Source organism: Artemia franciscana, chromosome 5 (genome assembly GCF_032884065.1).
Source record: "Artemia franciscana chromosome 5, ASM3288406v1, whole genome shotgun sequence".
In the NCBI taxonomy this organism is placed as follows: domain Eukaryota; kingdom Metazoa; phylum Arthropoda; class Branchiopoda; order Anostraca; family Artemiidae; genus Artemia; species Artemia franciscana.
The window spans coordinates 13003071-13018857 of NC_088867.1; the positions used below are offsets into that span (position 1 = coordinate 13003071).

General features: G+C 35.1%; 1 protein-coding gene across 1 annotated transcript in view; it reads right to left on the reverse strand.

Moving 5' to 3' along the window:
* LOC136026992 (atlastin-like) overlaps nt 1-15787 on the reverse strand; it is a 54144-nt gene that overhangs the window by 12182 nt on the left and 26175 nt on the right. The window contains exon 4 of the mRNA XM_065703875.1: nt 4011-4166. Within this exon, the coding sequence (XP_065559947.1) occupies nt 4011-4166 (156 nt within the window). The remainder of the gene's footprint in view (nt 1-4010; nt 4167-15787) is intronic.

A 15787-nucleotide genomic window follows, 5' to 3' on the forward strand; every position in this document is an offset into this window, starting at 1 on the left:
TTTTCATTTCAAAACTATCACCCAAATTACGCGTTTAGTCCACCATATGGCACTACGGTCTTTATCGAGTTCAACATATATAAACAAGAGCTAAGAGCTCATATGGCACTTGTGACGAGGTCAGAAGAGCCAAGAGCTAAGAGCTCATATGGTATGAATGAGCTCTAGCAAAATTCCAAGAATCAACAGATCGCTTTAAAAGGAAAATCAGAGGCTTAATGCCGGTCGGGATTTAAAATAAGAGCTCTGAGTCACAAGATCCTTCTAAATATCAAAATTTTTAAAGATCTGATCACCCACTCGTAAGTTAAAAATACCTCAATTTTTCTAATTTTTCCTCTCCTTTCAGCCCCTCCTCTTCAGCTCACAATTTGTGCAGCTCCCTGACACGCCGACCAATTTTCATCGTCCTAGCATGTCCAGAAGCACTAAAATCGCCAAAGCACTGAACCCAACCCCCTATCTCCTCCAAAGAGAGCATATCCCCTCCGGTTATGTCAATCACGAATTTAAGACATATATAAGAGTTTTCCAAGATTTTTAGTTTCCCCGTCCAACTCCCCCCAATGTCAACAGATCTGGTCGGGATTTGAAATAAGAACTCTGAGACATATGTTCCGTCTAAATATCAAATTTAATTAAGATTTGGCCACCTGTTCTTAAGTTAAAAATACCTCAATTTTTTTAATTTTTCCAAATTAACAACCCCCAGCTCCCCCAAAGAGAACGGATCCGTTCTAATTATATATATATATATATATATATATATATATATATATATATATATATATATATATATATATATATATATATATATATATATATATATATATATATATATCCGATCACCCATTCGTAAGATACCTCAGTCATCGCGTTTTCCAAGAATTCTGGTTTCCCCCTCGAACTCCCACAATGTCACCGGATCTGGTTGGGATTCAGAATGAGAGTTCTAATGCACAAGATCCTTCTAAATATCAAATTTCATTACGATCTGATCACCCGTTCGCATGTTACAAATAAATAATTTTTCTAATTATTCCGAATTACTCCCTCCCCCCTAACTCCACCAAAGAGAACGGATCTGGTCCGATTATTTCAGTCACGTATCTTCGACTTGTGCTTATTCTTCCCACCAAGTGTCATCCTGATCTCTCCGTTTTAAACGTTTTTAAGATTTCCGGTTCCCCTCCCCAATGAGACTGGGTCCTGTCGGAATTTAAAATAAAAGATCTGAGTTACGAAGTCCTTCTAAATATGAAATTTCATTAAGATCCGATCTCTCCTTAGTAAGTTAAAAATACCTCACTTTTTCTAATTTTTTTTTAATTAACCCTTCCCCCACTCCCCCAAAGAGAGCAGATCCCTAACGGTTATGTCAATCACGTATTTAGGACTTGTGCTTATTTTTCCCATCAAGTTTCATCCCAATCCCTCCGCTCTAAGCGTTTTCCATGATTTTAGGCCTCCCCCCAATTTCACCGGATTCGGTCGAAATTTAAAATAAGAGCTCTGAGACACGATATCCTTCCAAACATCAAATTTCATTAAAATCCTATTACTTCTTCGTAAGTTAAAAATACCACATTTTTTTTTAGTTTTTCAGAATTAATCCACTCCCAAATCTCCCAAATAGAGCGGATCCGTTCCGGCTATTTCAATCACGTGTCTAGGACATGTGATTACTTTTTCCACCGCGTTTCATCTCGATCCCTCCACTTTAAACATTTACCAAAATTTCAGGCTCCGTTACGGTTATATTATTGTCCGTTACGGTTATGTCAATTACGTATCTAGGACTTGTACTTATTTTTACCATCAAGTTTAATCCCGATACCTCCACTCTAAGGGTTGTACAAGATTTTAGGGTCCCCCCCCGTAATGTCACCAGATCCGGTCAGGATTTAAAATAAGAGCTCTGAGACACGATATACTTCCAAAAATCAAATTGCATTAAGATCCGATCACCTGTTCGTAAGTGGAAAATATTTCATTTTTTTCTAATTTTCGAATTTAAAATTTAAACTCATCATCCCTATCCTGAAAGCTTGTTTAAATTAGGCTAATTTCCTCTGCAGCTGCTCATTGCTGATAGCCTTAGTAAAAGCTGAGTCCCCTACTTAATTTGTGCTTGTTCGGTGCGCTCTCACTGCTTATTTATATACTCTGTAATGTTTTTGAATTGAAGCGAGTAACATAATTTCTAAATAGTAACTTTTCTTCTTAATAGCTTGAAGAAAAATATCCTATTGAAGACTAAGGGAAAGAATAGCATGTCTACTTTTTAACCGCTTAGTACATTTCCCCATCAGGTGGAAGAGCACATGTACATGTGGTCCCAGAACCGGGACAGCTGGACTGCTACATATCTGGAAGTTGCTAACTCAGAAGAAGAGCATCTGTAGGCTCAGTTATGTAAGATAACCGAAATTTTGATTGCTTAATTAGTTCCTTAAGAACCAGATTTATCCAGTTCTCATTTTTGATGTGTGTTCGTAATATTATTAAAAATGTGATTTATATCAATTTTAATTGATTATAACACGCTAATAAAAGCAATTTATGGCAGAGCTCCTTACTTTCTTTAGAAAGCAAAGGCAAGTGGAACAAGAAGAAGAAGGAATTGAAAAGGGATTTGATTCCCATCTTCGTCTTTTTTATAGTAACACAATGACATTGAGTGAAGACAATCTTAACAGTGAAAACAGCTCAACTCTGACCAAATTAATTAACGAACGTGATCCAATTAGAAGTCCAGCATCAGCTTTGGCATGTATTTGTAATAGCCCATTATTTTAGATATGGGCCTAGCAGGTTTTGGCCCAAGTATGTTAAACCTTGTATATGATATGTATCAAAATTTAAAAGCTAGGCTAGCTACCGACAACACTAAACCTGGCAAATAACCTGGTGCTTCCCGTTAAAAAAGGTGTAAGGCATGGGGCATTGACATCACCTACCGCATTTAATAACATCATCGTTAAACCGCAATCTAAGTTAAATCTAACATACATTCTGAGAGGGATTGATCTATCGTTAATAAGCTATGCAGGCGATGACCTAAATCTGAGCTGCCTCCTTCGCGATTTAGAGGCGAATGTTATCCAGTTTCAAGTAGAATATGGAAAAATAGGCCTTCAGTTTAATGAAAAGAAATCAGATGTGTTGTTGTTTAATGCTAAGCAAGGGTCTGCTGTTGATGCTAGGCTGGGTGGTGCTGCTGTTCGGCTTACCGAACACATAGTTAATTGGGGGAAACGCGTCATCTTTTGCAGAAACGGATCTCTTTAACATATAGCCGTGTTGTAGTTTATGAGCGTCAGTTCGATCGGCGAATTTTTGCCCATCTGTATAATGCAATGGCACTATCCCATTATCTGTATTTAAGTCTCTTTTGGAGGATATTCCAAAAGGAAGATAAGATTGAATTGAGGTCTACATATTATAAATATGCGAAGTACCTCTTACGACTTCCACCATGGACAAGTAACCGTGTTGTGACAAGTCGGAATGGGATTATCGACCCTAATGAAGAGATAATAGCCCAGATGACCATATGTAACTCTAATATTGTTACTCATCATTGGGCAATTATTTTGAGGCAATAGGTTTTGTAGTTAGATATCCATTAGTTCTTTATTTTTCTTTTGTTTGTGTATTCTTTTCTAGTGTGTTTTTTGCTTTTTTATCTTATACTCCATCTGTTCCTTTTGATGGGAAATAAATATATACATACGTATATATATATATATATATATATATATATATATATATATATATATATATATATATATATATATATATATATAAATATATATATATATATATATATATATATATATATATATATATATATATATATATATACATATATATATATATTAATTTAATCAATACCAAAAATATCAATAGTAGCCTATTAATAGTTAATGCTTGAATTTACAAGTCAATGCACATATGTATGGATTTATGTAGTAAAAACAAATAAAATATGTAAGAACTAAACTTACTTGAAGATTTTGGAGGTTATCTTCCTGTATATTATGCAACAGATTAAGCACTTGGATGGAGCTTATCATTGCACTCAATGAAAAAATTGTTGCCCAATCTTTAACAGTGCTCTCACTGTCAAACGCCCCTTGGGTATCCATCAGTAATATAGCTATCTAGAAGAGAAAACGCCTCAAGAAAAGTTTAGAGGCTAAAAAAAACTTTCTGGTAATTGTGAAGCGAGATTCAACATTTGAAGAAAACGCTGAAACAACAAAAGAATTACACAATTGTATATTTAGCCTATTTTGAAATATAATCTTCCAGCTGGAACAATTAACACCCTCATCCTCCCCTGGTAGGGCTTTTTGGTATATAAAAATCTTATTAGTACTCAAGTAAAGGAATAAAAACTAACATTCAATTTATAAAATTTAAAACCATAATTAATAGCTTGCATCAGCGCTGCCATTCTTTAGCATATCTCCTTAAATATTGGAATTTGAAAACTGGAATTGAGATCACAAAAAAGTATGTATCTTAAACGAAATATTCAAAGAGTACAGAAACAAAAATGTAATTAATTTGAAAACGTAAAATATGCATCTGCATGTATGTCAAAATTCTGCATATGTGACAATAGAAGTACCAAGTAGCCTACTCATGTATAAATCATATATCTTAAGATTTTTTACTAATGAATTGAAGAAAATTGTTAGTTTCCAATGAGAGGCCTGGTTTACGTGCAACTTTGTGAATTATGTCTTTTAAAATGAGTATTTATCTTTCCAGGGATAAAAATGACCATTGCCCTTTCTCTCCCCCCGACCAAAAATTTCCTGCAACTGTTAAAAAAGTAACCTCTTTGAGGTTTTATTGGGGATAAAACCTCAAAGACACCAATTGGTCCTTTTGAGTTTGCCACTCTTGGATTTCTTGGTCGTTTAGGATTCGCTGAACTTCCTTCCATACTGAAACGCTTCCATCCACTGGTCCTTTACCTTCATTCCACATCTCCGAAAGGCCCAAAATGTCCAGTATTTTCTTGACCTGATTTGCCCAGGAATCCCGTCTACCCTCCTTCAAACTCTCCAAATATGCTGACTTAAGAAGCCGAACTCTAGGTAGTCTAATTAATTTCTCCCAATATTTCACCATTTTAACCAATCTACCACTCCTTAAAGTAAAGAGCCCCAAATCTCCTTTCAATACCACTGAAGTAAATGAATCCTTCAAGCCTAACATTCTCTTAGAATATCTTAGCTGAACTACTTCTAACTTAACGGCTTTAGCGAAACCCCAAACCTCTGATGCCCAATGTAGACTAGTAACTACTTTTGTCTGGAACACCCTTTTCTGAATCCTCATGTCAGCTAGCTGACCTAAACTTCTTCTCAACAGCATATTTGTTAACCTTTTACCCCTTAAATTACAATCTTCCACATGCCTAGACATCCCCTTTAGTGCACTAAACTTAACACCCAGATAAACAAACTCTTCTTTAACCTCCAGCATCACTCTTCCAAAATTAAATACAACCTCAGAATCAAGCTCTTTTTTGCTCCTAAATACTAGTACTACTGACTTCTTTGCATTTAACTCCAAATCCTTCTTTTCTAAGTAATCTTTTATTAAATCTAATTGCTCCTGAAGATTCTCCCTATTATCCGCCACTACTACTATATCATCCGCAAATAACATACATGATAGCCGGAACCAATCCAAAGATACAAATATGGCTCCATTATTTTTCATACAACTGTTTAAATCATTAACAAACAAGGAGAAAAGCTTTAAAGATGAAGTACATCCTTGTTTCACACCCAAATGAGACGTAACCAGTCTTGAAAATTTCCTCATCACCTTTACAACAAACTTCACCCTCCGACACATAGCTGCTATTAAATAGGCAATTTAGGCCTAAATTGCCTATCAAGGAGACACACTCGTGCCTCTATAAAGAGGCGACACACGACAATGTTAAGCGATCTTCGGTTCCAGTGGTCGCAGAGGGATGGGGAGGGATGCATTTCGTAGCCCGAGCTCCAACTAAGAAACCTGCAAAATTTCATCCCCCTCCAACTTTTCCTTCATGGGGAAAATCTGGCCGAAAGTTTCGACCCGTCAACCCCAGCCCCCCTTTAACGTTGTTCGATAGGGCTGAAATTCACAAGTTAAGGTCCCCTAGGGCCCAGGATATTATCCGCGAAATTTCAGCTTGATCCGATAACTCCTTCCCTGTTTTCCAGAAACCACGCATAGCCACTTAAAATTCATTTACTTTTTTTTCCTAGACGCCTACAGGTCACATCCGACATCGGATCTGGGTGTACGAAGACTCATTCGATGCGGAATTCTCCGAGTAATTTTCCTGGAAAGTTTCGTAGGAAAATCTTAACCCCCCGAAAGTTTCGACCCTCCAACCCCCCCCCTTTTAACGTTGTCCGATCGGGCTGAAATTCACAAGTTAAGGTCCCCTACGGCCCAGGAGCTTATCCGCGAAATTTCATTTCGATCCGATAACTCCTTCCCTGTTTTCCAGAAACCACGCATTAGCTATTAATTAACAGATTTCTCTCCATAAGAGCCCATGTTAATTTGAAATTTTTAAAATTTATTGAGAAGTTATATTTACACACATGCAAGTTATTAGCTCGGTTGGTAGAGCGTGAGACTTTTAATCCTCGGGTCAAGGGTTCAAGTCCCTTACGGGCGGTTTTTTTTCACAACATCAAAAAAAATTTTGATAACACCTGGACAGCTTATCATTTGAGAGATAACAGAATATTAGCTTCTTATGAGCAAAAGAAACATTTCGGTCATTCTATCTATTTTTTTTTCTATTTTATACAATGATTTAAAAGCGGGGGGGGGGGATTTCCTCTCCTAATTCCTGTACGAGGAGTACAGGAATTATTAAATTACATCCACCATGGATTGTAGAAAAACGTACAGAAATAATATGAAAATAACTTCGTTTTCTTAAAGAGTTAAAGAGGCTGCGTCCCAAAGTCGAACCTTAAAACGTACAGGAATTAGAAGAGGCAGTTGGGGGGCTGCCGCCCCCCAAACCCCCAGCTTTTAAAGACTCTTTTGTACAGGTTTTTTGTTTTTTTGCTAACCCCCCGCTCTTGGCTTGGGAAAGGCCCTCTTTTAATTAACAAAACATTGAAATGAATGAATAATGGAATAACTTCGAAAAATGTTAAACACAAGAGGACAGGAGAACCATTGCGCCGAAACTAGTAATTAGTAACAATGAAGTCCCCCCACAAAAAAAAAACCTGTACAAAAGAGTCAATAAAAGCTGGGGGTTTGGGGGGCGGCAGCCCCCCAACTGCCTCTTCTAATTCCTGTACGTTTTAAGGTTCGACTTTGGGACGCAGCCTCTTTAACTCTTTAAGAAAACGAAGTTTTTTTCATATTATTATAAATTATAAATTGCCTATTAATTATGACAAGACGACAAGCCTATTTCTAACAGGCTTTCAATTAACAACCTCCTGTTTACCGAGTCAAAAGCATTTCTCTGGTCTAAAAAGGTTATGAATAGCCGAGGCTACGAATATATAAACATATTTTTGATGCATTTTGTACAACAATTTGAAACTTTCTCCACGACAATACTACCCCCCTTCCCTCAAACAAAAAGCCGGTATACAGCTTTACCATAAACTTAATTTCTAGTTTGTCATAGCAAGTCAAATTCTGTATACATAATTATTTATCTCATGAGTGGAGTGCTGAAAAATTTTAGTTTGTTGAAAGTTCTACTGGGTTAAATGTGATGGAATTTATGGCATTTAATATAATTTTTACTTATAGTTTACTAAATAACGACAGGAAAACAGTAATTAATATATGGACAGGATGTTCATTAATATTAAAAACCTGAACAATGTTAAACACAAAAACACACCAGCACAAAGATTATAAAAAAGGGACACCCTTAACTTCAAATTAAGTTATAAATAGACAACCGAATATGGTCCTTACGTATCATACCTTTACCCACAAGCTTTTGTCACGAAGGGCCATGTAACAGGGATCAGCATCCTCGGTACGGGTTGTAAAGTATAAGGTCGTAGTTTTATTCTCTTACCCAAAAACTTTTCCGACCTCTTAATCCCCATAGAAGTCCTATTGCTTGACAAAAAAAACTATTTATTTCTTCCTCATGTACCACCAAGGAGTAATTTCCTCCCTAGATCATTTAAATTCCAAATAGATAATGAAATTTGACATTCTTACCGTATCCAGACATTAGGAAAGTAAGGAACCATCTTCAACTCGGTTTAGGCGTTTCTCTCTCTCTGAAACCCTCCCTCCCAGAAAACACCCATCCCTTAAAATACCCCCCCCGGGGGAAATACCACTCCCCGTGTCTGGTATGCCCCCAATAACTTTTGACAAATAAAAAAGGACTAGAACTCTTTTTAAACCTCTAAAATGAGGTTCTCTGATTATTTTGCAGTTTATTGCCTCGAAGGGTAGATTTTAAGGCCAAAACATCCCTGTTCTCATTGAGCCTTCCCATAAAAACAGAATTTAGTTCTGAGGAAGAGACAAGAGGAGGTTGGAGACGAACATTGATATAATATTATATAGGTGGAGGCGGAAAATGATAAGAAACTTTATATGTAGTTCCCTTATTTGAATTTTTGTTTCATCTAGAGTCAACCCCTCACCTCTCCTATGTAAAATTATTGTAATTTTTTTTTTTTGTTAACGGAAAACCTTTAATCCCGCTATTTAACCGTTTCACTTAACCAAACACTTGGAAAAACTCCTCTTCCGTATTAAGCACATTTATATTCAAAAAGAGACTAATTACTGATTGGCTACTGATTGGAGTAACCATTTTACCTGTGACGGCTACAGATAGGGGCGACCGTAGTATCCGTGCCAGCCCCGTGGGGTGGGCCACCTTATTATTTATTGAGAGCTCGGGGAAGGATACATAGGTAGCTGCCGAGGTCCCATGAATGGGCCCCGTAGTAGTTGTTGAGGCCCAGGGAATGTCCATCATTGTAGTTGTTGACTCATTACTACTCTTGTTGTTTGTTATACATTTTCGAACGGCAACCAAAAACCAGGTTTTTCCTACGGAAAGTGATTGCTTGATGCAAAGCAATTAACTTATATTAGCAATTTATTTTGGTTTTTAGTTTCTTTAATGATCTAAACTACAATTTATATTCTAAGATGGTTATTTAGCTAATGGATACCAAAAGAACGCTGAAAATACCAGAGGGATTGTATTTCACTTCATGAATAGAGAAAGAATCTGGGAAGTGTAAAGTTGAAATGGAGCCGGTCTTTGCCTCCCCTTATAAATGAACTTCTCCGAAAAAAAGCCCCCCCCCCGAAAACAACCCATCCCAAGGAAAATAGCCCTATGAGGAAAATACCCATGGAAAATACCCCCATGAAAATACTCCCCACAGAAATTACCCTTTTGAAAGCACCCTCTGAAAAATAATCTCTCCGATAACATAATTTTGGTAGTTTTGGGGCTTAATGCCATATTTACTTTCATAATAACATTGTAGGCCATAAATATTCTCAGAAATCAAGAGGAATCAAGTATACATTCCACATCTTGTATGCATTTTTTTCAATTTCCACCACCCTTGAAAAAATACCCCACCTATCTATAAAAAAGTCCTGGATAAAGCCATGGAGATTATAAATAAATTTCTATGCCCCCCTCCCCTCGTCTTTCCCATAGAATGTATTCTGTATTTATTTGTAATTTCAATGAGAATTGGGAAATTTGCGCATTCAGATACCCTTCGAGGTATCTCCCTACCTCACTATTTAGGTGAAATATTTCTTAGGTCTACAAAAAGATCTTATGGAAATTCCTTGTTGTTTTACAATTCCAAACTTTTGTATATAAGGGATCTAGAGCACTATAATGGGGGGTTTTCGACTGTTTTGTAGTTTGGTTGGGAGGGAGATGCCTCAATGGGCGTATATTAATCCCTCTTAAAGTTTTACAATGTAAAGTTCATCTCAATATTTTTCTACCCACGCTCAAAAAATGACCCCCTCCCAAAGTCATGGTTGCGCCCCTGGTGATTAAATATCAGTTTTCATCTCCATCATCCCCTTGTCTCTCCCTTACAACTGATTCTGAATTAAAATGAAGGCTCAGTGAGAGTAGGGATGTTTTTGCATTAAAACACACTCTTTGAGGCACCTCCCTCCCTCCCTAACTACAAAATAATTAGAGAGCCTCGTTTTAGAGGTATAAAGGGAGTTCTAGTCTTTTTTTATAAGTAAAAAGTAATTGGAGATATACCAGCTACGGGGAGGGACATTTTCAGGAGTATATTTTTCTAGGGGGTATTTTCAGAAAAGACTAGACTGAGTTGAAGATGTGTTCTTACTTTTCCCTATGTCTGAAGATAGTGAGGAAGAAAAAAACATTTTCTATTTTGAATTTAAATGATCTAGGGATGGAAATAATTCCTTGGCGGTATATGAGGAAGAAATGAATAGTTTTTCTATTAGCAATAGGAGTTTTATGGGAATAAAGAAGTTAAGAAAATTTCTGGGTAACATATTAAGACTACAAACTTTGACATTACAGTTCGTAAAGGTAATACTGATCCTGTTACATGCCCTTCTATGATAAATTTTTTTTAGGCACATATATGACACCCAAGGACCTTTCTCTGTAGTCTATTAATGGACCAAAATGAAATTAAGGGTGTACCTTTGTTTATAATCTTTGTGCTGGTTTATTTTTGTCTTTACCGTTGTTCATAAGGATTTTTAGTGTTAATTAACATCCTGTCATATATTAATTACTTTTTTTGTCGGTTTTCAGTAAAATATAAGTAAAATAATAGGACGTGCCAGAAATTCCATTATCTTTCACTCAGTAAAACGTAACTCAGTAAACTCAGTAAAACCACGAACTAGAATTTGTCAGAGCCTCCCCGCAAGAGAGAAATAATTGTATATGTAACATTTGACTTGCTATGACAAGCTAGAAATCAAGATCATGATAAGGCTGTATCAAGATTTCTTCTTTGAGGGATGGGGAGGGGGGTGAGTTTGCTAGTGGAGACAGTTTAAAATTGCTTTAAAAAATGCATCATAAATTTGTTTATATAAATTTTGTTACTTTTTTACGAGTCACAAAATATTTTGAGCTGGGGAAGGGGGAATAGTCCTTTTTATCCCTGGAGGGATAGGTACTCATTTTAAAAGACGTATTTCACAAAATTGCACGGCCTGTCATTGAGAACTAACAATTTTCCGTAATTCATTTGTAAGAGACCTGAAGATACATATGATTTTCACTTGAGTACTTGATACTTGTATTGTCACATGTACAGATGAATTACATATTGGGAGAAATACGTGTTGCGTATTCAAGTTGAAAACGCTTGTATTTCTGTACTCATTGAATATTATGTTTGATATACATACTTTCTTATGATCTCAATTTCAGTTTTCAAATCCCAATATTTTAGGAAATATGCCAAAAAATGACAGCGCTAATGCAAGCTATTAATTATGGTTTTAAATTTGATAAACTGATGATCAGTTTTTGTTCTTTTAATTAAATACTATACTGAATCAGTTAAGTACTGGGTGTGGCTTCTTTACGAGCCTAACAGTGAGCCAGTTTCAATTGATTTTTTTTATATATATATACCAGTCGGGTTCAAAGCGGTGGAAAACATAATCGGGGAACTATTGTACAATCTGTCACTTAATATTTCCTTTAATATTTCGTTTAAAGGAAAAAGAGGCATTACAGGTGTCTTGGCTGTTAGTATGCGAGACAGTTTCGGATAATAGCAGAGCGATATTGAAATTAACACTTTTCAAAAAGCATTATGCAAAGCGACATCGTTGGTCTTGATTACAAAGCTAAGCTCACAGATGTGCGAGATGTGTTAAGTTCAAATCATGTTAAAGAACATGAAGCCATTTCAGTGAAATTTGCTCACGCACAAAGGATTCGGGCAATACCTTGCAATCGGTAGACGATTTTGAGGCATTGGATGGGAGCTATTGCATGGGCGCGGTCTTGACAGTAATTATTAAAACAGCAAATAAGTTTAAGGCTGCATAACACATGTTATCCTATATCCAATTTTCCAGAGGATAATTAACACTAAGGGATTGGTTAATGTGTTGTGTTTTTTTTAACCACGTGTGTCTTTGGTCTTCTTTTTCCTTTTTGAAACGTTCCAAGTCTTGTTTTGGCATATCTTCTGACTGCCCATTTCCTTGCTCTTCATTTTCATTTTTGACACATTTTGATACTCACTGTTCAATACTTTCGCATTTTTCTTTCTTCTTTATTTTAATTTTTGATGACTTCAGATAATTTAGAAATGCCCTTTGAATTAGCTGCCCTAATTGGTCTTGTCTCATTTGATGACGTCCAGGTTGTTGATTTTCATCCATTGTGAATTTGTTGTTTTAAATTGTTCGAGCCGTTCTCTTGGTCTTGTCATGTTTGATAGTTCAGGTGGTTCCAAAGAACCATCATTGTTAATAATTCTAAATTTTAGTTTTTTGGGTCTTCCTACTGACATTGTATAACTGGTTGCTTTCAAAGCTTTAAGCTTATTCGCGTAGTGAGCTGATTTAATTTAACAAAAAACAAACAAATTTTTTCAATTTTCAGGTCTTTTTAAAGTTTGAATGAAAACATTAAAAATATAATTCCGGCACCATAAATATTTTTCCACTTGCATAACAACTCTAGCAATTAAAAAATTTAATAATTTTTTTTCACGGTTTGAAAAGACAGTGCATATACTTATAACAAAAGAAATTCGGTGATGAGGTTCTTAGAATACGAAATGAAAATAGTATATGTATCCTGCTTGGGATTTGTTTTGAGAATTACAACATTTGTAGAATTTTTTTTAGCTTAGAAATTTTCCATGGGATGTCTTTAAAGGAAGAAAATTCCTCTAAGTATTATAATTAATCTTATTACTTGCTCTACTTTACCCTAGGCACTATGAAACTACTTTAAACTCCTTTTTTAAATAAATCAATTACACTTGTTATTTTATTTATATCATTCTGCAGTCACAGTATCACTCCAAATAATCAAATAAGAAGATTTGGAGTGACAAGTTTGACAAAAAAGTTAACTCGAGATGTTACAGCTTAGATATGATTTCTGATTTATTAGAATTTGTTTTATATTACTTATATAAGACTAGCTGTTGGGGTGGCGCTTCGCGCCACCCCTTGAGCTTTGTTGATGGTGATTGCTAATCGAACATTCCCTGTGTCCATGTTGTCATTTATATATCCCCCTATGCCCCCGGCGTCCCGGTTGTAGTTGTGTCCCTGTGTCCTGGTCGTTATTTGTATTCCCTGTGTCTCGATATCCCAGTCTGTAATTTCTCTTTGAATGTCCCGGTCGCCGCAAGCCTTTTGGCATTAACCCTTTGAGCAGATTCCTCGGCTGTTTCTTCTGCCATTGTAGGATTTATACAAAAATTTCTCTTTGAATTAACTATTTGAGCAGCTTCCTCGGCTGTTTCTTCTGTCATTTTAAGATCTATACTAAAAATTCCTCTTCACGTGCCAAGCTTGCTAAAGCTCAACAATTTATAATAAGTCTCAAAATTTTAAGTATCTGTTTTAAGGTTTTCGAATTACTTTAATCTATTGTCAAAATATTTCGAAATATTTATGCAATTCCCAGTTTATACTGGGAATTTCGGCTGTTTCTCCTGTCATTTTAAGATCTATACTAAAAATTCCTCTTCACGTGCCAAGCTTGCTAAAGCTCAACAATTTATAATAAACCTCAATTTTAAGTATATGTTTTAAGGTTTTCGAATTACTTAAATCTATTGTCAAAATATTTCGAAATATTTATGCAATTCCCAGTTTTTACATTTTAGTTTGTTTTCTTTTTCTTCTTTATTTTTCAGACGTCATACGCAAACCCTCAACACAAAAATTCATACAACTTATTTTTATATATATATATATAGAAGATATAATCTGGCGTAACAGACAAAGTGTAACAGATATAACCCACAGACAACTTATCTATATATATAAAAATAAGTTGTCTGTGGGTTGTCTGTTACACTTTGTCTGTTACGCCAGATTATATCTTCTATATATATAATAATAAGTTGTATGTATTTTTGTGTTGAGGGGTTTAAATGTAAAAACTGGGAATTGCATAAATATTTCGAAATATTTTGACAATAGATTAATGTAATTTGAAAACCTTAAAAGAGATACTTAAAGTTTGAGGTTTATTATATATATAGATAGATTTAATGGTAATTTGTACAAGCAAATCGTGAGAATTCCCATGGGGGGGGGAATGCCAGCTCATTTATAGCTGACTTGTTTTTATGTCAACTTGAATATAAATATGTGATGGATAAGGATAGTCCAAATAATTTAAAACATGTTCTGTCAAATAATAAAAGATATTTGGATGATATTTGGTTTTTAATTTTTTTCTAAAGATATATATCCATCAGAGTTTACTCTTGAGCCTAGTCATGGCACTGGTCTAGAAGATCATTTCTTATATTTAAATATTAATATTTATGATAATAATAAATTAGGTTTTAAAATGTATAATAAAACGGATTATTTCGATTTTGAAGTGATTAATTTCCCGTTCCCTGAAAGTAATATACACTCAAATATCACATATTCGGCATGTTTCTCTTAGATATGCAAGGATTTGTAGTAATTATACTGATTTTAAAAATAGATATAAAATTTAAAGCCAAAAATTGATTTTAAGAGGTTTTTCTGCAAATAAATTAACTTGGGAATTTAAAAAAAATTGTTTTCATTATAACGAACTTTTAAATAAATACCAAAAGAATTATCTTGAAATACTTCGGGAAATCTTTCGTTAATTTTGATTTTCCTTGTTATTAAGTTTGGCGTGTACCCAATTTTTGACAGTGGATTTCCGGATGATTTTGCTTATATTGTCGTTTTAAATGGTCTTATCTTACATTCATTTCATTGATTTTTATCAAGCTCATGTGAAAAACTTTGAATAATTGTTTAGTTTTAATATAGATTGTGATTTGGTAATTTAAATACATGAGAGCCAGAATAAAGGTAGGATAACCTTGTTTTGGTGTTATTTGGTTGTGCTACATTTGCTTGTTTTTTCATAGGCATACATTTTGTGGGTGATACCTAACTAAGGGATACCATAGCGAATTTATGGTAGGCATGTCACTTGCCTGGGTAGATAATTTAAAGTGCCGAAACCCTATAGGCGAGTGTGTATTCTCCTGATGAGCCCGTGTGTTGGGTTGTTGCCTCTGAATTATCTGTCCTTATTGTTTTTATTGTTTGGTAAATGACTTATACTTTGACGACATGACTGCCTGTCCATGGATTATTCTTTACGGTTGATTGTGTATGGCTATACTGTTTGACCTGTGTGGTTGTATGGATGAGTAGGGTTAAGCCCTCATTCAAGTGCTGATCTATATTAATCACTAATGTAGGAAAACAGTCTTCCTTCTCTCCTTCTGTCCGCCTTTTTTTTAATGTGTTTGTGCTGTTGCATTGGTGATTTCTTTTTTCATTATATATAGAGTTAAAACATTAATATTACTGCTCAGACGCCATAAATATTTTTGCAGTTTATATAATAACTGTAGCGATTCTGAACTGGACTTGAAAAATTTTCAAGTTTTTTTTTCATGTCTTAAATACTTTCTATTTCTAATGTTGTGTGCGTTGTAAATATAAGAATGATACATTCACTCATGTGGTGAATGTGGGGAGGAGATCGATATAA